Source organism: Sinohyriopsis cumingii, chromosome 2 (assembly GCF_028554795.1).
Source record: "Sinohyriopsis cumingii isolate HCF-2022 chromosome 2, ASM2855479v2, whole genome shotgun sequence".
Taxonomy (NCBI): Eukaryota; Metazoa; Mollusca; class Bivalvia; order Unionida; family Unionidae; genus Sinohyriopsis; species Sinohyriopsis cumingii.
In genome coordinates this window covers 134,521,000-134,547,065 of record NC_142962.1, presented here as the reverse complement: position 1 = coordinate 134,547,065, position 26,066 = coordinate 134,521,000, and the positions used below count along the sequence as shown (strand labels likewise).

General features: G+C 37.3%; 1 protein-coding gene across 1 annotated transcript in view; it reads right to left on the bottom strand.

Moving 5' to 3' along the window:
- Positions 1 to 26,066, bottom strand: part of LOC149805885 (lethal(2) giant larvae protein homolog 1-like) — a 327,641-nt gene that overhangs the window by 141,899 nt on the left and 159,676 nt on the right. The window contains 1 exon segment of the mRNA XM_089950631.1: positions 13,669 to 13,766. Within this exon segment, the coding sequence (XP_089806757.1) occupies positions 13,669 to 13,766 (98 nt within the window).

Here is a 26,066-nt window from a genome sequence, read left to right as displayed (position 1 = left end):
TTAGCCATTTGACTAACTAGGGTCATTATAGGACATGTGGAGTCGATTGATAGCCTTAGCGTCTGTTTAGCACTGATAGTGAAATCTGATAACGAGGGAGAATAATGAAGAATTAACCGTTTCATAAATAACGGGAAATTTAGGTTGTCTCTATTTATATTTATTTAAAAGGGAGAAAATAGCTCCAGAGATGTATGAACGAATGAGTGATGTTATTCTGAGACCTATACGGAGAAGCATAGAGAAAGGTGCAGTGAGACATATAATCCTGTGACGCAACCCTGCGACGTGTTCATCTCTGAAGAAGTATTTTGAGAGTGTCCTGAGACGGGTGGTAGAAAGTATCATCCCGAGATCCAAGGGGTCTGAACAGCGACAGAGGAAGCAAAAACAGACTGAGGACGAACAGGTTATGAAATCATACAAGACGTTGACTTCGATTGTTCACTCGATCTTATGATGAACTAAATCTACCAGTAACAGATTGGCTATCTTATTTAGATCTATTTGCGTTTTCTTTGTATTTCAGTGAAAGTTAAATTTCTAAAAGCAGAGTACATTCCTGATGTAATGAATTTTCACAGTGTTTGTATGTAATTGATTAAATTGTTTGTTTATATGTACGGGGGCTCGTATTGGTTTGTTCTATATACCTGCTCAGATCTCTATCTATTCCACCTATAAGTTTCACCACTTATATTTCTATTTACTCGAACCGGGCAATAACATCGAGGGCGGTCAACCCCTAGATAACGAAAACCAAATACGGAGGGACATTCACTCCCCCCGTGTAACAGATTCCAGAGACTGATCTAAGATAATTATGAATTGTTTGTTTACCAAGTCACTATTTATCTACATTTTGACTTGACCAAGATGCAAGTCATTTCAATAGAAAATTCCAAGCTCATAAAGAACCTATTTACCTGTATAACCTATAGACAACAACAAAAACTGGCCTGTAAACAGCCTGTTTATATTATCTTACACATGGACAAAAGTTATGCACAAAATTTAAATTAAATATACATAACAAGCACCCTGGAAACTTTTGTTTGGGAGCTATCTTGTATTCCCAAAGCTCAAGACATGTCAGAGGGAGAAGAAAAAAAAAAAACAATTTACATGAAAATTAAGCTACACCACATCAATTCCAGGATAAAGGATTACATTCTGCCACATCTCTCTCGCTCTCTCACAGCTAAAAAGTAAAATGCTTGAACTGAGCTGAAGCAAAAAAAAATTAAATTGATCAGGGCTTGAAAAATCTACATGATGACTAAACTCATATCCACTAATTATCAATGAAATGGAACAATAAACCTTTAAATTGCAGTATGAAGTACATGTAAGAGACTACATTGTTTACTAAGGTCTGCAGGTGCAAATTAATTATTCCAAGAGCAAGATCCCCTCTGCTAATCAGGCAAGTGATTGCAAAATTCAAATAACCACCAAAAATGTCAAAACCTAATGAAGGTACTTCATGGAAAGAACTTGGTGAGATACATATTTTAAAACAAATTCCAAAGCAAGACTAAAAACAAAAATAACATTAATACAATTACTAATGTATCTTCTTGAAAAGTTCATACACAATCTTGTGTCTTAAATTTTATCACAAGTTTGACAAATGTGAGCAACAATCAGTGCTGAGGGGAGACAGTGCTACAGGTCACTGACATCTCACATATTGCCCAGGTGGGTTAAAGTCTCAGCTCAGCCACCATGGGTCTGAAAAGCTTGCCAGTGGCTTCCCATGGGTCAGCGGTTCTTTCTCCAAAATATATACTGGCTTGTCAGGTGCTGAAAAATGGTGTTAACCCCACCCACCCACAAACTATTTTCATGATAAAAATTTCAACATTTTATAAAACTAATCAGAAGACCATGGAATGTTCCAGAGGATGTTGAAAGTGTAGAACAATGTCAAATTGTAATGAATACTAACACAAACTGGACAGACCCAGATCTACTGGCACATTATGCAACGGCACATCTGGATCATAATACTTTGAGACTTTACAACATTCTCACTGATACTATTTAACACTTAGGACTGTATTAACTGTCACATCTAAAATCAAACAAAACTATAATCAACTTTACTGTAAAAAATGTTAGAAACTTATATGAAACTATATGGTTTATGTGCAATTTTCACGTAAAGTGTAAACTTAAAATCTATTTTCATATTGCAGTCTTAAAACTGGTCATTTTATCACAAACACACTAATGTAATCTGTATAAGATACACATGTTCAACTAAACATCACATAATCAGGTATGCATTGTTGTTGACATGAATGGCACATAAAAATATTAGTGGCTACATCAGAGAAAATGTAAGCCAAGCGCCATTCGCATGGTTGCTTTGAGGCAGCTAACCCATGTTGGTCGGCCAGTTTTAAAGCCTTATAGCTTTGATAACAAGTCCAATGCCATAATAAATGAGATATGGTAAGAGTCCAATACCCCAACAAATGAAATGGACTGGCCAATAGGATCCCAAAGCTGTATTGGTCTAACTTTATCAATAAACAAACGAAAGAAACAAGAGTCCCTCGATATAACATGCTTTAACAGGGTTCATACAGACTTCTGAATGATGAATTCAAAGACCACAAACAGAGATTTCCAAGACCTAGTTTCGATAACATTTTGTATACAATTTACGTTATATGAGAAAACAACGAATGCAAAATACTACAATACAGTTTAATGATGAAATGAAACCGAACGGGTCATCAAAAGAAAGAAACCAAGAAAACTCAATTACATCCGAATCTAACAACCCTGGACAATTTTATTTGTGATCATGGCAAGAAATTAAAATGTTTGGGATTATTTCAATTTTTAAAGACCTCAGGGTAATCAGTTTGATTTTCCCAAACTTTCAAGGCCTTGAAAATGCTAAAACAGTAGGTGTGGTTCTCTTCACACAACCAATCATATTTTGAACTGCCAATCCTACAGTTGTTTTTGGAAGAAGAAAAAATTGGACAAACAAAAATGAAAAAGGAAATATTAACAAAGGGATGCAACTAAGATCGAAGTTACAGCCATAATGTAATGATGCTTTCCCCCCCAAATTTGATCAACAAAATTGTTGTACAAGTGAGAGCTTCCTGAGTTAGTGCACATGCTGTCTATATTTTCTACATCAATATTGCATTTGCAAACTATCTAATTTAACAAGAAATAAAATGTGAAACACTTAACAAAAGGTTCTGTGCCATTCATTTCGACCAAGAAATACAAATATAATCCTCAGGAATTCATGTTTATATTTGTATATTGTGATCAAGCTACTCCCTAATTTTGTTTTTTGGCATGACTGTTTGTTTCAGTTACCAATGACTAAATATTTCTTCTGGAAAAAAAACCTAAAATTAAATCTGTCTCCCTTGCATTTTCATCTAGATGACAATGTGTTCACTGAATCTGCTGTAAAGTCCACATGTACTGGTCACACATGTTCAGACTATTCAAGAACGTTCATGTGTTACATCCTCAGATTCAAATAAATCTGGTGTGGAAACAGGACTTACACTAAAATCCTTCATTTTGAATCTGATCAATGAAGTCGATATTATTTGCAATGTCATTTTCAAATCCTTCATCAGAACCAGATGAATATATATGAAAACTGCTATTTTTATTTACTTTCTACAACTGACCTTATTTTCAGTGGTAATTTTAGCTTACAGGATGTCAAACTACTACACTTTATATATGTTTCAGCTTTCAGAAACTTGATCCCTTCTGTCTATAATTCAATCCCAAAAATATGTTGCACTAGCAGTCCTCAGTGACTATACTGCAAACTCAACAGACTACAAAAATACTTTGAATGTATGATTGCCAAGTATGTTGTTTACAGTGCAAATTAATTGCAATTTAAAATAGGTATCACCTTTAAAGACCCTGACAATTGCTGGTACTACTAACCAAGATACGGACTGGTGAAAAACAGTAGTTAGATTCTTTCACTGATGCAAGAGTGCGCCATGTGTGGTGCATGGAAATTAAGAATTTGAGGGACACAGCACACACAAACCTGCAACGAAGGAGCCAGTGTCTTGGGTAGACCACATTATTAATTGATAACTATAAAGTATGTGTTTTTAATAGTGTGCACTGGGGACTCAGATGGTCGATTAATCTAAAGTGCTTGTTTTAACTGATCAATGCCTCTCACTTCTATCAGTGCAAGTTCAAGTCTGGCTCTGCCAATGTGGTATGTAAGAAAGCTGCTAGTAGCCTCCAATGTGTTGGTGGTTCTTACATGTGTTTTCCCAGATTCTTTTTCAACCATTTATGCTGGCTGCCATACGTAGCCTAACTTGCACTGAGAAATGGCAGTAAACCCGAAAACAACTACAACTTAATGCTGCAGTCAGAGAACAAAATACTTTGGCTCTTTGGGATCATAAACAAAATAGTCCTCACTTGCTGTCATGTGCCAGGCACATCTATTTTTGCATCATTTTTGTGTATCCAAACAATGCTTAGTGCACATTTAGAAGAGAAAAAAAAAATGAACACAGTAGTTTGTTATGGGTATGAAGCATTATCATACCATACAGAAGACCTATGCAATGAAACAAGCTTTTGCAAATATAAATTCAATTGTGTGTTTTTCAATTCACTTGCATATGCAATACTATCACAATACAGATCACATCAAAGACAATTACTGTAGTGTGTATTAAAGATGTACCGATTAATCAGGCAGATTATTAGAACAATTGGTATAATTGACATTGACAGAAATAATCGGTGCCGATGTAAACAAAATTTCAAAATATAAATTCAATCATAACATTCATCTTGACATGGTTTGAATTTTAAATCAGAATTAAATAGTGGAAATTAAGAAATAAACATTTGATTTGGGGGTCAACTGAAAGACAATATATTCTTAAAAGTAAATACTTTTGAACACACTTGCTGTAAACTACCGCTGACTGTCCACACACAAAAATTATCAATACCATTCATGCGCTCATCCCAATCAAAGTAGCCAGCCAGCCAATGAGGCCTTGTGTGGCTGTTGAACTTCCAGTCAACACATTAGCAAATACCTAGGCAGATTAGATAGCTAGTGAAATTTCCAACTCCTACGAAACTAAAACTCACTATAGTTAATCTGTTCTTTAGCCAGTCCTGCAATGCTGCTAATCAACGAATAGCGGTCGCAAGCTGAAGCATCTGAACTCTGGCATACAAATATTATGCAGCACTGATATTGGCATGACAGCACCAGCAACGTTACCCCTGGATACCCCAGCTGCTGAGCTGCTTCAGTGCGCGACTCGCAGTGTGGTTTGTGCATCCATCCAGCCATGTGGAGAACTTAGTAGCAACTTACTTGATTAAAACATTGTTTCAAGAGTGTGAATTGATTGGATTATGAATGCTGACTAGCAACTGTACACTATTAAATATACTACCATATGCATACTGTCGAACTCGAAACACTAAAGTTTACTCAAGTTTTTCAAAGTAAATGCAGTCAATGAGTCCAAAGCAAATTGCACAATTTGCAAATCAGGCATTTCCAGAGGTGGAAAGGATTCTAAAAACTATATGACATCAAAACGTGTCCAGCACTTGCGCTGCAAGCACATTGTTGAACATGGCCTATTTCTAGCAGATAAAAAAAGAAAAGGATACTGCGCAGTTAACCTCAGCAGCTGCAGCAACTCCATGTACTCTATTGATGCCATGCTGGACCAGAAGCAGCCATTTCCATTTGACGACCCGAGAGCTATTAGTCGACACAAAGCTATTGCAGAGTTCATGGCAGTATTGAAGATATTGGATTTCAACGTCTGTTGGCCAAGGCAGAACTGCACTATAAAATTCCAAGTCAGAAGTTCTTTTCCACATTTTTTAAAACTGACATACATAAGGCGATACAAAGTAAGGTGTGTGAATTAGTTTCTGTCCAATCTGACCTTAGTTTGACCTCTGATGCATGGTCAGACCTGTCCATCGGTGTAGCCTTGTTGAGTCTTACGGCACACTGGCTGACAAAAGACTTTCAACAAAAACAGGTGATTTTAGCAGCAATGCCTCTCAATGAATCACACACAGGAGAATATCTGGCAAGCAAACTGGACAAATATGCGAAGAAAACAACATTCCCAAAACTCATAGCCATGTTCTTCTGCATGACGGAGGTGCAAACGTGGTTAAAGCAATGCGTCTGGCTTAAATCAACAGCATCAGCTGTTTTGCACACAGTGATGCTGTCGCAACGAGCTGTCAAAGATGTTTTGGTGATCTCACAATCAACTCATCCAGGATGACCAGACACACTGGAATTCTACATGAAATATGTTAGTTTCATTAAATGAACAAAAACAACTCATGGGGGCTTACGCTACTCTCTATGACCTGCCTAGCATAACAGTCCAACAGTGGGTCTTGATTAACAATATTGTGGACACATTAGGCACATTCGAGGACATTACCAAGGAAGTAAGTGATAACCAAACATCAGTTTATGTCATTCTTCCCGTGCTGAAAATGCTCCGAATGTTGCTGGCTTGAGAGCATGAAGCAAGTCAATGTATTCAGACAATGCATTGTGATATGTCACTGAACGCGCGCTTTGCTGACGTTGCCAGCAACAAGAAGCTTGTCTTGGCCACCATCTTAGATCCACAATTCAAACATCGCCTATTCAGCGAAGAATTACTTGTGACCAGATCCAAAGGATGGCTTAGAGCAGAATGCAGCATAGTTGCATCAGCTAAAAAGCAGGAGGAACTCCCAAACAAAATAAGAAAAAATGAAACTGAAACAAATGCCACTGGATTATCAATGTCACATCTCTGGGATTTGTTTTCTGTGGCCTGTGACGAGCCTGTATGTACCATCAACGAAACAACACACATGGATGATGCCGTTGATGCAATGCTTGAATATATGGCTGGTGGAATGCTCACAGGTTTCAGTTCCTCTACTTGGCCAAATTAGTGTGTGTGTGTGATTTTGATTTTTAACGTAGCTTTAACAATTTTTCAGTCATATCGCTACGATGTCTGCAATGTGCCAGTTTATAGTGATGTCTAGCACTGGGGCATCATGCCACAGACATGTAGCATGATGTCCCACCCAGTCACATTATCCTGACACCAGGCCAACCAGTCCTAACACTAACCTCTTAATGCTGAACGCCAAGCGAGGCAGCTGTTAGTACCATTTTTGTAAGTCTCTGGTATGACTCGGTCGGGGATCGAACCCACGACCTCCCACAGGCCAAATTAGCTTGATACTATTTGTTTGCACCAGCTTCAAGCGTTCCAGCTGAGCTGCTGTTTAGTGGTGCAGGCCAGATTTTTTCAGATGGTCATGGATTGTTACTTGGCAAGAAGGGAGAAATTTTACTGTTGCTTAAATGCAAAATATCTCAACAAGGCTTCCAGTATTAGCTGCAGCCCGAGTACAATGACGTCTAACTTTAGTCTTAAAGCATGCGTATTATTAATTTTAATTATTATTGGGCTATCGTTATTAACATTTCTCAGTCATTTATTTAAATCTAGTAATGGCAATCTGCATCACTGAACGTAAGTTAAAAGACTAGCTTTATACATTTTCATTCATTTATATCCTGAATTGGCAAGCCATACATTTTATCAGTGTTAGTTTTAAAGTTTTTAAAGTTTTATGTTTGTGTGATCGTTGCTTTCTATAAATAACAATGTACTTATCCAATTTCTGTTTGTTTTTGTATAGAAGATCAGATTCACTTGCCACATAAACAACTTTGACATAACTCACACAGCAAAGTACCTGATTGCATTACACTAATAGGTTTATGTTTCTGAAACAGTATTTGTTATAAAACAAATAATAATTGAATAATCGGTCTGATAATTGGCAAAAAAGTGACATTGGTACAGCTTTAGTGTGTATCATGATAAAGCATGAAAGGCAATACACACCTCTACCAATAATGCAATTAATCACACGAGCTCTACTACTCTGTCTAGATAACTGATAAATCTATTGGTCAAAACCCCATCCATTTGGGTGGAGTAGAAATAACAATACAGTGGTCCCCCTCTTATATCACCCCCTCACCACCTCCTAAACAAGGTCGTTTTTTTTTTGTACCAACAACTTGGTCTACAAAAGTTGCACCCATGCACAGCCAGCATTTTAGTCCAAAATTTTACCTGTCATAAGAAGCCACATAAATGTTCAAAACCAAAAGCTAACTCATAGCGTAAGTAATTTCCAAAAAATGGGCTCAACAGTGTTGTGAAAGGGTACTCAGCTTCACAGCAGTTGAGATCTCTATGATTATGACTGGATGTAATTGGTTGGATCATAAATTGATCAAACACAGGCTAAATATAGTCTTTGTAGATTCACACAAATGGAAATTAAACAAAACTCTACCTTGTGAAGACTAAAAAATTCACATGACAGTAAATGTAACAACGCATTTTGTCTACTCATTAAAGGTTTCGTCTACAAGCAGTTTCTTTATAGTTATAACAAACTTGTGCTAATGGACGATGGACAACAGATTATTCCATAAGCTCTTTTAGACTTCTGGTCTATGACCCGAGGCACTAAAAATGACTAATCAGGGCACAAATATATGTACTAGTCCAATGGTTAGATAAGTTTCAGCTGTTGCCAATAAGTTAATGAAGGAATAATAAAAATCCAGCATGATTAGTAAATTTCACAGGCAACTGCACTTCAGGCTATAAAGAAATGTATCTTAAATTCAAGGCCTGCAGATTACGATGCTGTATTCCTGGGAGACAAATTCTATCCATAATTATAGCAACAAGATTAGTATAGTCTATCGGACTGGCTAATAAACCATCTTTCACTTCAATCCGAAATATTCTGAGAATACCTTATTCTAATGCATCACTTTATACTGCAGGGGGTGGGGGTGGGGAGCAGGTTTAAACTAACTTTACACATGAGCATAATTATTAATTGACATGGTCCTCATACACTGTGCATTTGAGGATGAAACACTATACAAACAACCAGGCTTTACACTCGAAATATAAATATCTGGAATATGATACAATGAAAACTTTGTACACCAATCCTACATTTTAAGTACTGTACAATTTTCCAACATATAGCCATGTGGGGAATATTTGGATCACACCCATCCCTAAATTTTAAAGACAGGAAAAACTAAAATAACATGAACTGATTGTTTTTGTAGGTATCATTTTTCAAGATTTTTCCAAATGACTCATTTTCTTTTCATTGCTTAAATTGTTTGATTCGTGAAAAAGTCCTTATGTTTTCACAGATTAGAACATATACATTCACATGGGATCTTTAAATCAGTTGTTTTTGACGCAACCATGAAGAACAAAAAACTGAAAACTGGTAAACAAAGAAAATTAAGTACAGTATAAAATTGTCAAGTAATGTTTTTCAGCTGAACAAACTACTTGTGACAAGGTATCAAGGAGGCAAATCATTTGTCATAAATCGTTTTTAATGAATGACTTTTGCTTGCTTCTTCAAATTTTACAGTGCCTGTTGCATTACTAATACTCAAGGAAGACCTATGAGTCACTGATAATGGAAATAAATACTTCTATTTTTGGAAATTGTATCATTTCTCTAACCAATCATCAATTATGCATGAAATCTGTTCCAGCTCTCAAAAACCAATTAAGCAAGTCTTGATAACCTGGTTTCATCAATCAATAATTGGTCACAATTAGACCAATCAACTCCACAGGACAATGGGGCAAGTGGGAATGAATAGGACACTATCATTTATGTGGTCTTGAAAGCACATTTACCATAACTGGAGACACATTCGCTGAACAACTGAAATCATTTAAAGAATTTTGACTGGTTATCCACTTAGACATAAGTAAAATAATATGAAATGTGAAAATATGACACAGATAACTTTCCTGTCTGAATAATTGGTCAAGTTTTGAACAAAATGCTTTTGTGCTAACTTTTACAAGAGAAATGTCTTACATACTTGAATCAAAGTGAAACCTGAACAGGAATATGGATGAAGAAATGAATCTTAAAATCAGTTCTATACTCTAACTAAAAAATTTGGGGGAGAAGGATTCCTCCCTCCACCTGAAAAAATTAGGGACAATTTTCTGAAGATCTTGAAATAAAGGTAGGCCATACAATGTTATGTGCATTAGGATGATTTCTGGACCACATCAGGAGAAAACTGGAGTGAATACCATGCACCTTTTGGAATAGAACTAGATTAAAAAAGACTGAACTATATAAGAAGCAGGTCTTTCTCTTATTAGGAAATACTAAATTCATACCATACATATACAAAAACAAGTCAGGTGCAACTTCAAACAAGATATACTGATCTGATGTTGCATAATGCACCAGCAGAGCTGGGTGTATGAAATTACAATCTTTATCTGACCGGTATGCGAGTGTATATAGTAATTATATTTTATGACCAGAATTAAAAATTAGAGTTGGTCACTCTCTTATATTAGGAACTAACGCGTTTATAACTAAGTGGGAGATCAAGGTCATCTATCAAGTGTTGTGATTTGCATTTTTAACGTAGCTTTAACAATTTTTCAGTCATATCGCTACGATGTATGCAGTGTGGCAATTTATAGTGATGTCTAGCACTGGGGCTTCATACAGCAGACATGTAGCATGATGTCCCACCCAGTCACATTATCCTGACACCAGACTGACCAATCCTAACACTAACCTCTTAATGCTGAACGCCCAGTGAGGCAGCTGTTAATACCATTTTTGTAAGTCTTTGGTATGACTCTGCAGGGGATCTAACCCACGACCTACCGCATCCGAGGCAAACGATCTAACCACTAGGCCACCGGAGCAGTCATCAGTTATCAAGAACAAAAAAATATGAACTAGTTTACAAGATAAAAAGCTACAAGATAATGAAATAATAAAGTTCACTTTTAACAATGTTAACTTGCCATTTTCAAGATAATGAGCAACAGAGTATGAGGTAAAGGCTGGATCTGTGTGTACCAAATGAAAAAGATTATCTGGATAAGGCATGAAATTTTCATCTGAACTAACAACTTCAACAAAATTATGAACCTGTTCTCAGTTTTGCAAACCAACAAATTAAGAAGACTATAATGGACACATAAGCACAAATGTAGCTCTCCTTTAGGTTCTATACTACAACTTATAAACAGTAAATCTTGGTTCATAAACTCAGGTCTCAGTGTGATAAGGCTCTCCATCAATTTAAGGGAAAAATCACAGAAAATGTCCATAAAAAAGGTATCTCACTGCAATGGACTTCTGATTTGGTTAAATGTGTATTGGAATCTGAGCTGCCGAGTTTTGACCCAGTTATACAGGAGTGTATACATTGAGTACATGTAACAAATAGTCAAGCCCATTTAATGGCTTGATTGTGCAAAAGGCTTCAAATTACTAACATCCTGTGATTAGTCAACCAGTGAGAACTGCTACATTTTTCAATTAAAGGCAACTTTTCAAACATATGCCAACAGTGTGTCAAAAGATGAAAACTCAAAATATATATTACCCCATTAATTTTCACATCTTCTTGTCTGATTGATAAGCCTATGAATGCCTAAATGTTACATGGAGGGGAGGGTGAAGGTGGAAGGGAACATGTCCCTTGAAGGACTAACATTCTACTGGCTGAAAAGAATTTCCAGGAATTCAAGTTAATACTATTTCTTATTTTTAACTGCAGCATGTTGAAACAGTCTCTGATATTCTTCAGCGATGAGAACTTCAAATTGGCTGCTGTGGTGGACATACTGGATGTCAGATTGGCACCATTTATATTTAGGACCAACAAGATATCATCTGGTGGAAACCCAATGCTGTTATTACTTTCAAGTTTTTGTTTTAGTAATAATAAGATTTTTTAAGACTGTGCCATGGTAGCTATGTCGGAGAAGACTGGCACTATTTGTATTCAGTAAAAACTAGGCATTGTAAGATATCTTTTGGTGAATTCATAATGTCGATATAACCAGTCATCTAGAAGTAGTGATAATAAGATTTTCAAGATGGTCATTCTGGAAGCTAGACCTGTTTACCAAGAAAATGTTTGTACCGCTGTATTTCTGAACACACAATACATAGCACAGTATACAGCAACTATATTAGGCACCAACAATTTAATGTTCTGGGGAAGAGGCCTGACACTTGTGAAATTTCAGTTTGTCATTAGCCTGAAAAATATATCTTGAGCTAATTTATAGCAAAAACCATTATATCTTATTACATCCAGTATATTATTTGAAGTTTTTAATTATCTCAAGATAAAAGAAAATGAAATACATGCCCAGAAAAATGAAAGCCTGACCTGCCTCCCCAAAATTAAATGGTAAGTACCTCATAGTTGATGAATTTGTTATGTACATGTTATGTGCTGAATAAGTTGTAATCTAAAAACTGTAAAGTGGGGTGATTTGACTTACACTAAAGAGCATGCTGATAAAAATAGAAGTACTGACATGGAAACCTACAACTTACTATCTACATTATTGAACTAATAGGCAGGGATCAACCGGTAAAGATATTTATTATAAAGGGTCAGTGAAAAAAACTTCTGACAATTCACACTACCCTTCTACAAATTAAGAACGTGACTATAACTCGAGCAGTCTGGAATCTGTCTCCCTGCCGATTCCATGCAACTTTTTTCCAATCCCATTGGCACAACCAGTGGCTGATTATATATCTCAGCATAAAAGGAGACATTACAAACTAGTTTCACACTTAACAGCTTAAGTACTGTTCAGGCCAATACTTTCTGTATGTCATGCAGTGAATATGTCAGTTTGTTTTTATTGATGGTTGTTCTACTCTGGACTCGAACAAACAATAACCACCAATCAGATGTGAAGCAACAGAGAACCGTCACATATTGTGGTATTAAATGATCAGCAAAATACTTAACTCATACACGTTGAACAAATCTGGAATGTCTTCTTCATGCTGATGTGCTATCAGTGGCTGAGCATGTTCATGGGATAAAATAATCGACATGGAACTGGTGGGGTTGGGGTAGGGGCACATTCAAACCACACGAGTTCAGCATCTTGTGTTTTTTAATTGGTAAAAGATGAGAAGGTATTGTCATTAGTTTCTCTTTCTTAAAGAAATGAGTGCATGTTCCTGCTATGGCCGTCTTAAATGAATTCTCAATGAAAGCTTAAGATTAAAGTAACTTGTATAGGGTAAGTATCATTTTGTGTCAATTCTTCACCTCTTGTATCAATATGGAAAATGTACGATGCACTGATTGTTTCACCCCTAATGACAATCCGTGCTGGAGTAGCAACAACATGATACCACAAAATTGCCACTGCAAGTCAAAATGGATGTCAGAGTAGTCTAGTGTTAATTTAAGACTAAAAAAACTATGAGATGAATCGTGTTAAAAGTTTCATCATAATAACAAACTTGTGCCAACAGATGATCATGTAAGTTCTTGTCTGAAAAAAAAAAGCTAAAATACGTGATACATGCACATGTCATTGCAGCTAACATTTCCGTCTTCCATCACTTCTAATAAGCATAAATGGCTACTTGTTTTGATACAATTCTCTCAATGAAAACCAACTTGTCTAGACTGAAAGCTGGAGGGTAGAATTGCTCACAAATGAAGACCAAAAAGGATACACTCTAACAGCTCCTGTTTTGGTCCCAATTCCAAGTAAGCGCATCTTTGGATCATAGGCCAGTGCAGAAGGCTTGCTTGGGAATCCATGGTTAACACACTGCAAGGAAAATTTTAAACAAAACTCACACTGGCATGCAACTCGAATTTTCTGCACATTTTTTACTGGGCAAAGATGGAATTTCTCATTGCTATAACGACAGTTAGAAAATAAATCTATTAAAAAGGGAAGAAACTAAAGTCGAGAACCCACAGAAATTTTCGCTTATCTAATCCCCGGTGAAAAATTCAAAGCAATCTGTTACAGCACCGAAAATATAATTGAAAGTTCATGGTAACACAAGATTTCTCAAAAAGTGAGCAAGCTAACAAATGCGTTACATATGAAATCTTTAGATGCACAGAAAACAGTTGGAGATCGATGTGGAGGTTTGGGCTATCAATATATATTATTTTCTTTGTCAACATGTATTAAGTGTTACCTATTTTAGGATGTTTACAATCGAACATATATTACTCGATGCCTTCAGCGAATTTGTGATAGCAGATCATCTATATTCAATGTTTGTAAAGTAATTTATATCTATTCCCTAGAGATATGGCGAGACGAACGACATTATCTTCAAGGCTCTAATAACCCGTCATTTAAACGGTCTCAGCTAGCGATGAGTCATCTATCTACTGTATGTTCAACATGGCTACCCCAGTTTCGTTCTGAAAGCCCCCCATTTCGACAACAATCACTATTATTGCAACTTACATGTCTAAATCCAAACAATTCCTTTTTCTGCGTTTCTCTCCCTTCGCTTTCCTTGGGCGGATGCTTCCGAAAGAATTTAAGCATTTTCCAGAATTAGTGAAAACCACTGCAAAGACAAAGATTCAATTATTCATTCCATGGGAATGAGCCGTTGCATTTAAAAGGTCTAGATCTGCTGTATTACTAACTGATTTGTGCGTACCATAACGATACACTTAAGTAGAAATATTACCCCGGTACAATGCAAAAAATTACGCAATATTAGAAGTCACGTTTCAATAATTTCATGTATATTACCTGTACAAGTGCTAATGGACGAAATTACACTTCGCACTATAGTCCACTATGCACAGACACAAATAGGTTAAGTTCAAAACCCCGCCAGAGGCCAACCTATGAGCAGCTGGTGTATGCAAATTATTGACATTACTACGCAGGGGTCAAGTACACGTCTTCTTTGCTACGTGATGCATCCTTGTGTATTTTGATTGCAGTAACATCGAATATAATTACGACTTTTACATAAATAATCATATTATATGTCAGACATTTGATGAATAATTGAGAAAAAGGAAAGAATTACAATTAAGAACTACTTTTTCATTCGGAATAGTAATAGGTGAGTTGCACTATACTACAACGACAACATTGAACAGAGTATTGGGATCTTTAAACGAATCAAACGAAAATCTTGGTAATGCTTCTTGTATGCGTCTGAAAGGAGTGACCATATATATGATTAATTGAAGAGATGACAAGAAATACAAGAGTAATTTTAGTTCTTGATGTATTTTGTTTATCACACAAGAAATAAAGGAAAGCGACGTGTCAATTCATTCACGTGTTTTTATCTTTTATATTTAGTTATGAACTGATATACTGTGTGGGGGTATTGAAATTCTGCTTATTTGCTAGTCCTGCGTACGATGTCTTGAACTTCCACACCTTATTACACATAACTCTGACTGTTTGGTTGTTGACAGGGCCATGGACAGGATTTGTGGTCCTTAGAAAACATTTTCCAGTAGGCCCCTATGAATTATCCCCACAAATTCTTCTTTCCAGTAGGCCCCTGGCCGTTGTGGAGCCCGGAATTTCGTCCAGTTTGTCATACCATATCCGCGGCCCTGGTTGTTGGCATTATATAAGATCGTTATTTGATTTAGTTGATGAGTAACGTAACTTAAAAAAATAACGGATAAATTTACTTCCGACATACATCTTCGTTGCATCTATGGTACGGGATTTATATAAAACGTTACAAAAAAAAATGCATACGGCCCATAAAAAGCATTGGTCTTTGCTTTTTCTCCGGTTTGTACAGCAAGAAACAATAATTTAGTCACAGAATAGTCAGAATAATGCATAACGCTTCCTTAGTCACCACTGTACCCCTACCTCTTTCTTCCGCATTTAATGAATAATTTACTTTTTAACTTCTAATAACTCTTTTACTTTCACTTATTTCAACACACACGTTTATCGATATATCACATGATTAGCATAAACTAACGCTACTATGAGGGAAGCTGAATGGCAATTTGAAACACTTGTTCCTTACTATGAAGTTTCAGGCATTTCAGTCCGTGAATGTGTACAGGTAAATGGCTATTCATCATAAGTTGTAACCTTGATTTTATTAGATAATCTACTCTTCTCCACATAGACGTCACCATACGTCATAGTCATCAAATTGGTTACCTCCCTTGTGAGGATAATACCGCTGCCGCCACGCTGCAAATTAGGTGGTAAAATGCCATTTGGAGAAACCTGTACGCTTTGATAGCTACATTACACTCTCTTTAGACTGCACCTACTGAGATATTTTTTCTACATTGGCTTTAGTAAAGAATGGGACGATTTTGCCCAATACGCTGGAGGGAAAAAGTCAAAGTTCTGTATTTGTAGTGATAAAAAATATAGTGTTGGCGATTTTACAAAGTAGCACACGTTTACGTCACATCCTACGTCTGACGTCATTATTAATAACCTTTAAGCCACCAAATAGTGTCTGGTTCGATTCGTCTTATTTTTGTTTGCGTTTCAGTTTGTAGTCATAGGTAAAATGTAGAATCCATTTCACGTTCTCGTGCATCAATGTGCCGACTATATACAAAGGTTGTAACGACCATGGGTCAAAACAGATTTCTGGCAACAATAACAATACCACCAAGCAAAATCTGTCATCTTTACCTTTTTACCTTGACATCAGAAGCACGAATTTAATTCTGGAACAAACGTTTTACTCATTCATGTTGTTAAAAGCAAGGATGGTGATACCACGAAGACAATTACAGACGTATTGCTTTCGCTTTCTTAGTGTACTTTTGAAACGATTCCATGTTCATTAATTATTATCAGATAACCATTCTAGATTTAGAAAGTATCAGTCTACTGATATGTGTTTATTTGCTTTCGAGGAAGCTGTGGCATAATATGTAAACATGGCTTCTTCTGTGTCTCTTTATTTTACCGATGCTCGTAAGGCATTTGGCAGAACCCATAACAGGAAACTCTTTCTTAAACGTTTGGATAAAGGCAATTCTGAAAATATTTTTCCCTTTTGGCACTGATACAGTTGTCAGTTATTTTCTGTACGACGGGGCAATGCCCAGTCAAGTTTCTTTCGAGTAGCTTATCGGCTTAGACAGAGAGAAGTCTTTTCTCCTATTCTGTTTAATATTTATATTGATGATGTGAATCGGAGATTATGTACATTTAATGTAGGTTGTTACATCATTAATGTATGTTAGAAACGCTTTCGCTGTGCTTATGATATCTCTGTTATTACCCCTTTTGTAAAAGCATTGTAGAAATTGTTAACCATCTGTGACGACAATGCTATTGGAAATAACATATTAAATGCTAAAAAAAATCTTCAGTATGATATATAAACTGGAGGTTTTCACACTCATGTAAAATCACAATATGCATTTTGAATGATGATATGTTACACTTTGTTACAACCTTCACATACCCAAGTCTTATAATTTCTTCAAACTTGTCTGACGAAGATGATTTTTGGAATCGGAGCACAGCTTTCTGCGTTAGCGCCAAAATGTTAATATGTAAATCTGGCACTATGTGACTACTCTGTAAAAGTGTTATTGTTTAAAACGTACTATAAACTTGTATTGATCCATCGAGTGGTGTAACTTTTTGAGGCAATGTTTACGCTAAATAGCTGTTCGCTATAACAACGTTTATAGATTTATTCCGTTTTTAAAAGAAGTTATCCTTATTTTTTAAATCGATTCCTCCCACTTAATCCTCCACTAAACCCCATTTCCTGTATGTGGTCATACTGTAAACAGTCTGACAGACCTCTCTCTCTCTCTCTCTCTCTCTCTCTCTCTCTCTCTCTCACACACACACACACACACACACACACAGTTTTCTTCATAGTCGGTATTTTTTTCTTCTTCTTGTTTTGTTTTTTACTGACTCTTCGTATGTGGGGAACAAGTAATAAACAATACCTAAGTGTTCGAACTTCGCAGTTAGCCGGCACATCATTTTATTACCGTGCATCATTTATTGCTGGATGCAAGTATTTAACAGGCGACGGCCATCTACATGTACTAGACGTCAACGAGAGCATCAAGGGATTATATTTCATTTATATTCACTTCTTCAAAGCCAGCACTTTATACCGAATATTCTGCGTGAAGAAATAAACAAAGAATGTTTTTCCTGATATTAGAGTGTACAACAATGGTTCTATGACAATGAAATTCAACACGTAAAACACAAAAATACTATATCTTTTCCCTAAACATTTAACTGTATATTTATGTGGATTCGAAAACGTTCAGCTATAATTTTTTTGTTCTATGAGGAAATTTTGATGGATATGTGCTTATGTACACAAAGCAATATCTTATCTGATAATTGCTTAAAATTGTGATACCTTTCATGACGCTATCAAGAAGATTACATGATTTATAGGACTTTTAAAAAACAATAAAAAGGCGCGTCATTTCCTTGTTGCTATTATCGTATTTACTATTTTCTTTAGGCTCAGTACAATTTACAAATAATAATTAAAATGTTCCAACAATCGATTGGTGGTAAATTTACTTCATTTAAGAAAAGTGCGAAAGAGAAAAAAATCGGGCTTATATACACTTTCCTCAAATGAATTACATTTTTTCCCGTGAATTATACACCGTTATGGATCACTGCCATCTCACCTCTGCCTGCGTGGGTTCGAGTCTCTGCATCGGCCAATGTGGGTAAGTGAGAAAGCTTGCCAGTAGCTTCTCGTGAGTCGGTGGTTATTTCCGGGGTTTTTCCTCCACCATTTATACTGACCGCCATGTATAGCCTATCTTGTGCTGAAAATGGCATTAAAGACTACAACAACAACAACTCTCTCTCTCTCTCTCTCTCTCTCTCTCTCTCTCTCTCTCTCTCCTACCCTTTATTACGTTCTTTACGCTTTCTCCTTATTGCTATATTCTTTGGTCAATTTCTTTATTTTCGTAATGATCAACATTAACGGGTATTTCCTGATGTCGTTCAGACAACTCTCCGCCACTGCTCCGGTGGCCTAGTGGTTAGAGCGTCCGCCTGAGATGCGAGAGGTCGTGGGTTCGATCCCCGGCCGAGTCATACCAAAGACTTATAAAAAAATGGTACTAACAGCTGCCTCGCTTGGCGCTCAGCATTAAGAGGTTAGTGTTAGGACTGGTCGGTCTGGTGTCAGGATAATGTGACTGGGTGGGACATGATGTGCCCCAGTGCTAGACGTCACTATAAACTGCTACGTTAAAAATCCAACACACACACACACACACACAAACACACACACACACACTCTCTCTCTCTCTCTCTCTCTCTCTCTCTCTCTCTCTCCGTCGTAACATTGTCATCTGGTCACCAGCTGCAAAGAAATGATCCTGGTAGAACCTCCTGTGCCGTGGGTCACTTGGGGACACAATGGGTATTTAATACGCATGAGAGAGTACTTGGGGGCAATATGGGAAATCCTATGTTAAGAAATTCCTCTATAGGGTTAATATGGAAATGAGTTTTGGGACAGAAAGGTTTCTGGGGCAAATGGTAGCAGTGTTACAAGTGGCTGATCTCAATTTGTGGGGAGACATAGCAACATTGCTCGAGTTTACTTCAGTAGTATGCTTGTTGGATTGTTTCAATCCTTCCTGGTTTCGTCTTAGAGTTGGTGTATGGACACTACACAAGGATTGTTTTGGATTGTGTGTACGGGGTATTGGATGGTACAAATCGTGTGATGGATAATGTTCGTTGGATTTCATATTATTTTCATAACCTATAAGCTAACACAAGACGTTTCGGATAGTGTGTGTGTGTGTTGGGAAGTATACGTTGTATGTATTGCATAGGTTCATGCTAACACAAGACGTTTTTGATAGTCTTTTTATAGGGTGTCAGATGGTGTAGAGGGAGTGATTGATAGTATGTTTGTTCGATTTCATCTTGACTTAAGCCCTACTCCGTTTAGTCTGATAACTTGTGTGTGGAGACTACACAAAAAGTTGGTGTTGGATTGTGTATGTGGTGTGCTAGATTGTTATGAGAGAGAAAAACATGTTGCTTGATTTTATATATGATGTGTTGGATTGTCATTAAAAAAAAGTAGGTGATGGATAGTATATATATTTGGATTATAGCTAAACCATTGCTCTTCTCGTTTGTCCGCATAAAAACTTCTCTCCCTAGAAACCCTTCTGCCACATAAATCCTCCCGTCCCATAATCCTTTTTGCCCATAAATACTTTTGCCTCAAAAATCCTTCTACCCCATAAATCCTTCTCCCCCATAAAACAATCATATGTTATACCTATGGCTGTCCCCTGCCTGCCATTACCATGTTAAACATATGGGTTCATTTAACATTGGATTTACGATACATACAACTATTGAGGTCAATTCGAATAATGTTACTATTTCCCAGCCCCAAAAATAAAAATAAAATAAACAGTGAGGTCAGCCACTCCTAATGCTTTTACTATTTGCCCCATAAATCTTTATGCGCCATAAAACCATTCTCATGTTAACCCTATGAAAAAATTTAACATACGATTTCCCATACTGTCCGCATGTGCCCCCCCCCCCCGCAGTTAAATCCCTTTATGCGCACAAGTGCCCTCAGCTGCATCCAAGTGCCCCATATTACTACTGATGAATTATTGGCCCCACCCCACCCCCAAAATATTAAGGACGATAACCCCATCTAAATAAACCTGAATATCGACTAACAAATAAATCCTTCTCTTCATATATAAAAATGCAAGCCGCAATTGTCCATAACTATGTTAATTCGGGGCAAACACTTCAAGATGACCCGCATTTTCTAGTTAGTGTTCAAACCAAGTATGATTGCAATTTGGAGAATGATAAGAAATCCTTATTTTTTATTCCTAATGACTTCTACTCTGGCAACTTTATTGTCCAATAAATGTTCACATATGTCTTTTCCTACAATTATTTATATGTATATTGTGCGTTTTGTTAAAGAAAGCAAGGTCAGACCTTATACACATGCAATTATCTTGTTCTATAACAGACCATTTATTCCTAGTCCGTAACCTAATCGCAGACTTCAAATATATACGGTTATTTCGAGCCATCTTGGATGAATTCTTTGTCAATTTATTTGAGCAAGTCAAGATTTCCAGGCTGGCAATTAATTTAATATAGAAAATGGTTACCCGAGTATAAAAAAAAGAATACAAAACACAAGTGGAATGGTGAACAATTTTCTCTCCATCCTCTTCCGCATTCCACCCATATCCTTTGATCAAGATAATCTACCACATCCTAAAAAGGGCATGCCTTCTCTGATAATAGTGTGAGTACAATGCTTGGTCAACATGTATAACTTCTGATGATGAACATAATATGTAATATGCTAACATCAGTCCATTGAAAGTGCAAGAGTAGATGCATTCACGAAATTATGTCACATGTCAGAAAGTGCAGCAACTCTTTCAAACAATCAAGGGAGACATATAGCTGTCAAAGCTTAAAATTTTAGAGCATGCCCTATAATGTGTGCCAAGTTTCACCGTGAGCCATGCAAAACTACAAGACAATCTGGCAAGAACTTGTTCTCTACTGTAATTCAGCCGAGGATAAAAAAAGGCAATAACTCTTTAAAAAAATTATGAGAGCATAGTGATTTGTCTATATACTTATCTCCAGATGGTTTTGACATGCAAAGCGTTACATGGCGATCCACATAAAACTTAGACAAAATGCATTCAATACATTCTGTCATATACAACATCCAGTTCCAGATAAAAAAAAAAGAGCGGTACCTCTTGACAAAAGTTGTTCGAAAACCCCATTTTTTAAAGCCAAAATTACCTTGACCTTTGAACAACAAATAAAGATGCATCTTCCATATCTAAAGTGCAGGTCATCCGCAAATTTCGATCAATATACTTGGTCTATAACTAAAATTACAATGCAAAACTATATTCATTTTCTTATTTTCCGTATGGTCACCTTGATCATTGATCTCTTAACTTCAAAATAGGCTTCATTTTTTATTCGACGTGTATGGTCATAATATTACAAAACGCATATTTAAAAATCGTTGGTGTTCAAATAATGTTTGTATGAATTATTCCCCTTTATTGACATCTGGATACAGTGTATGATCTCACGTTTATTTTTTTTTTTTTTTTTTTTAAAGCGGATTGATGTGAAAATTAGTACATATTATGGTCATCATCAGAGGATGTGCCGGTTGACCAATCATTGTGCTCGCACTCTATTTGTAAGAGTTGTGTACTTTTGTACACTTTAGAGTCAAATCTATCACTGTGTAGCGGATGGACGCGGGGGCTGAATTGGGGTAGGGAGTTGGCGTGGATGGGGTATATCTACCAGAGGCGAATTCAGAAATATAATTTAGCAATCGTTTGGTTTGTGTTTCTGTGTGCAGTGGGGTGGGTGGTAAACAAGTAGGAAAGGGGCCTGCATATTTGAATAGCTTAAATGTAAGGACAACGTGCTATACAAAACGTTCTTTTCGTTTTAGGTGAGATAGATGCATGTCCTGGTCCCACCCCCACCCCAGCACCCTTCCACTGGATCAGACCCTGTTTTCATTGGCAAATTGGTGTCAAATTCATAACCAAATTACGAAAGCAATTGTTTACCACCCATCTAGTTTATGTGTGATTGGTAGGTATAATTTAATATTTCATATAATATATATCAAGAAAAAATATGTAAAGATTTCAAAACACCCTCTGAAGACACACAGCTTATACTTAAATAGTAACGTTTTGAACATATTTCGTTATAACAAAAAGAAACACTGGTTTTCTGTGTGTTTTAATTTTCAAGAACGAAATAGCGATTTCTGGATGAGTATTAAAGCGCGTATCATTTTCAAAGGGAAGTTCAAGTTGACGCATTTTCACTTTCTTGTTTAGAGCTCTCGGTGAACTAATCAATTACCGCAGTGTGCTCTTGGTCGAGACAATGCGGAAAAGAATAGTTTTCTTTGTATGTGAAGAATCACTGAGCTGAACTTTTGTAAATGAAAATGAGAGTCAAATCTAACGATGTACGGTTGCCGTCAACTACGGGTGCGAGCCACGCGTATTTCTTTGAGACGTAATCAGGTTTGAAGCAAGCTCTTATTCTTCTAGTATTCGTTTGGCGTGTCAGGAGTTCATCTAAGCTTGCAAATTCAAACCGCCACAATTGCCTCTGACTATAAGTAATTAATGTGCAACAGCTTAAAATCTACAACATGCTTCTAATCTCAAAGAAATACTAATCAACAAGAACAAAACAGAGCGGAGACTATTTCCATTTGTGCGAGAATAATGTATATTAAACCACTTGTGCGATATATAGTATGTACGCTGTATCAATGATATACCGCGAGGTATATAAATTTTTCATTCGATCCCCGGCCGAGTCATACCAAAGACTTACAGAAGGGATACTAACAACTGCTTCTCTTGGCGCTCAGCATTAAGAGGTTAGTGTTAGGACTGGTCGGCCTGGTGTCAGGATAATGTGACTGGGTGGGACATCGTACTACAGGTCTGCGGCATGATGCACCAGTGCTAGACATCACTATAAACTGTCACACTGCAAACATCGTAGCGATATGACTGAAAAATTGTTAAAGCTACGTAAAAAATCTAAATCACACACACACATACACAAACACACATTTTTCATTAAAAGGAAACGAGGCTTGCCGAGTTTCCTTTTAGTGACAAATTTATACAATGACTGCATATATACCGTTGTGAAAAGCAAAACCCGACGACGTGAAAACGATACAAAGATCAATGAAATTATAACCAGGATTGAAGCGATCGCAGTTTCTGGTCCGGTTAAAGTAGAATTATGACAAACATCTATTGACAGAATAAGCAATTCGGCAATGATTTTCCCTGATATTCCAATATGCTGACTGTGATTAATGCTCAACCTTCAGAACTTGGAGTCATCGGCGGAAACCTCAGTAGCAATGGTATCTGTGATACGGTGGCTGCTCGGTTGTTGATCGCCAGCCACTTGTGTTACTTATGCCCTTTCGGTTAGAGACTATATCTCGATATAATATTGCGCTACTATTTCATGAAGTTGTTTCGCAGTCAGACGAGGCACATCCGGGGTGGTGTGTACTTAATAGTGTAAATATACCTGCATTTTCTGTACATGTCGATATCTTTAGCCCACGCTTTCGCGCTAGTAACCAGATATGTGTTAACTCGTGGATGATTAGGGCGCAAGTTTACTGAAGGCCTCACGGTACTAATTCTGTTTCCACAGTAAACCTATGCAAACACCATGATATTACAAATTTAATAGCTTTAAATTTTTGAGTGCTCATGATCAAACCTATATTTATCTGAATAGATGAAACATGGATGTCAGCTTCTGTGTAGAGAAAAGGATCTGAGCAGCTTAATTTTCTGGAATAACACGTGTTTGAAACATATACTTTCAATTCCGCACCAAAGAGTCACTAACTAATTTCAGTAATTAGTATTCCATGCTCAAGACTGTCAAAGGACTGAAATTCCATTAAGAAAACAACGTCTCTATTTTTTAAAATTACAACTAGGATAAGCTCTAAAAAGATTAATTTTCCTGCAAAATAACTTTCATTATCATCAATTCTGGCCTGCCAAAATCATATATACTCTATTTTATGTTCACCTATTTCCAGGCTGGTTCCCATTTTTCCACACAATTAGTACCGTGTGTCCTGAATACTTCAAGCTGGTGCCAAAGCTACGAATGAAGAAAATTATTTGTATGTGGAGGAATTCACGCACAATCCCTTATGGTCAGAGAAACACAATGTGGGTGTGTATCGCTGCACCAAAGTGAGTTTCTCATCTCTGGATACCAAACGGTGGATTTTCCCAGATGACATCACTGATTATTTTCATGCGTATATAGCTCCCCCCCCCCCCCCCATACTGGATTAGTTCCGTATTTCCGGAAACGACTTGCAATTCCTCTCGCATAAATTTTCCGCTTGGTGGCTTTGCTGCTCGTTCATCATCATGTACTCAATGGCGGCGTGATCACTGTCCTGGAATTTCTGGGCAACGATTGTAAATGCATCGATTGACCATGCCGGGTCAATAGCACACATATGCTATTGGATACAGACGCCGACACAAATTGTTTCTTAGCGAGTCTAACGCTGATGGTTGTTGTTGTTGTTGTTCAAGGGTTTAACGCCATTTTTCAGTACAAGATAGGCCATACATGGCGGCCATTATAACTGGTGGAGGAAGAACCCTGGAAAACCCAGGGAAGAACCACCGACCCACGAGAAGCTACTGGTAGGCTTTCCCACGTACCCACGCTAGCTGAGCCTTGGAATCGAACACACACATACAGAGTTGAGATGGCAGTGATCCGGAACGGTGAGCGCTTTAGACCACTAGGGGGCCCCAACGCTGATGGTTGTAAAATCGTTTCATGGGCAACGGTGACAATCCGCTCTAGATTTGCCTAGGGATTTTAACCTAATTTTGCGTGTGGCTCCATTGTTCAGCCCTGCTGTGTTGAAAGTCGTGTCATCCACTCGCGAGACCGATTTATCAAATATTCCTGCGAGTACTGTCCAAATAATCGTTCCTCAAATGTACGGTCCAACATATCCAACAAGAAACCGCACCTTAAGTTTTGCTAACTATACAGCAATGGCTCCGACAGATTCTTTGCTCGGGCCCACCTACAGAACCCGAGGCCATGCTAGTAGAACACGTGTATTAAGCGCGTCTCGACACTTGCTAAATCTTTGGACGTCAACTGATTGGCTTCCTTGTGTCTACAGGCAATATAGTTAACGCATATTTGTATGTGCATCCCCGTACACGATCATGCACATAAATCAAGACCAGCCTGATTAACTTCGTTGCCAGTCCTTACATCAAGCCATCCGCGGAAAATCTTCCTTGACGCGGATAAGTTAACATGGCACGCTTCTTGTTTGGCCAAGTGTGCTCTAGCATACACGTGTGTGACCTTACTGCGCTCACTAACGTTTCTACGGCAGCTTCACCTTTCCAATACCCGAGCGAACTGTAGTATCTCACAGCCAGTTTATTATCAACACTTGTTTGTTTTACCTCCACTGAGTGGACTTTGTCCACC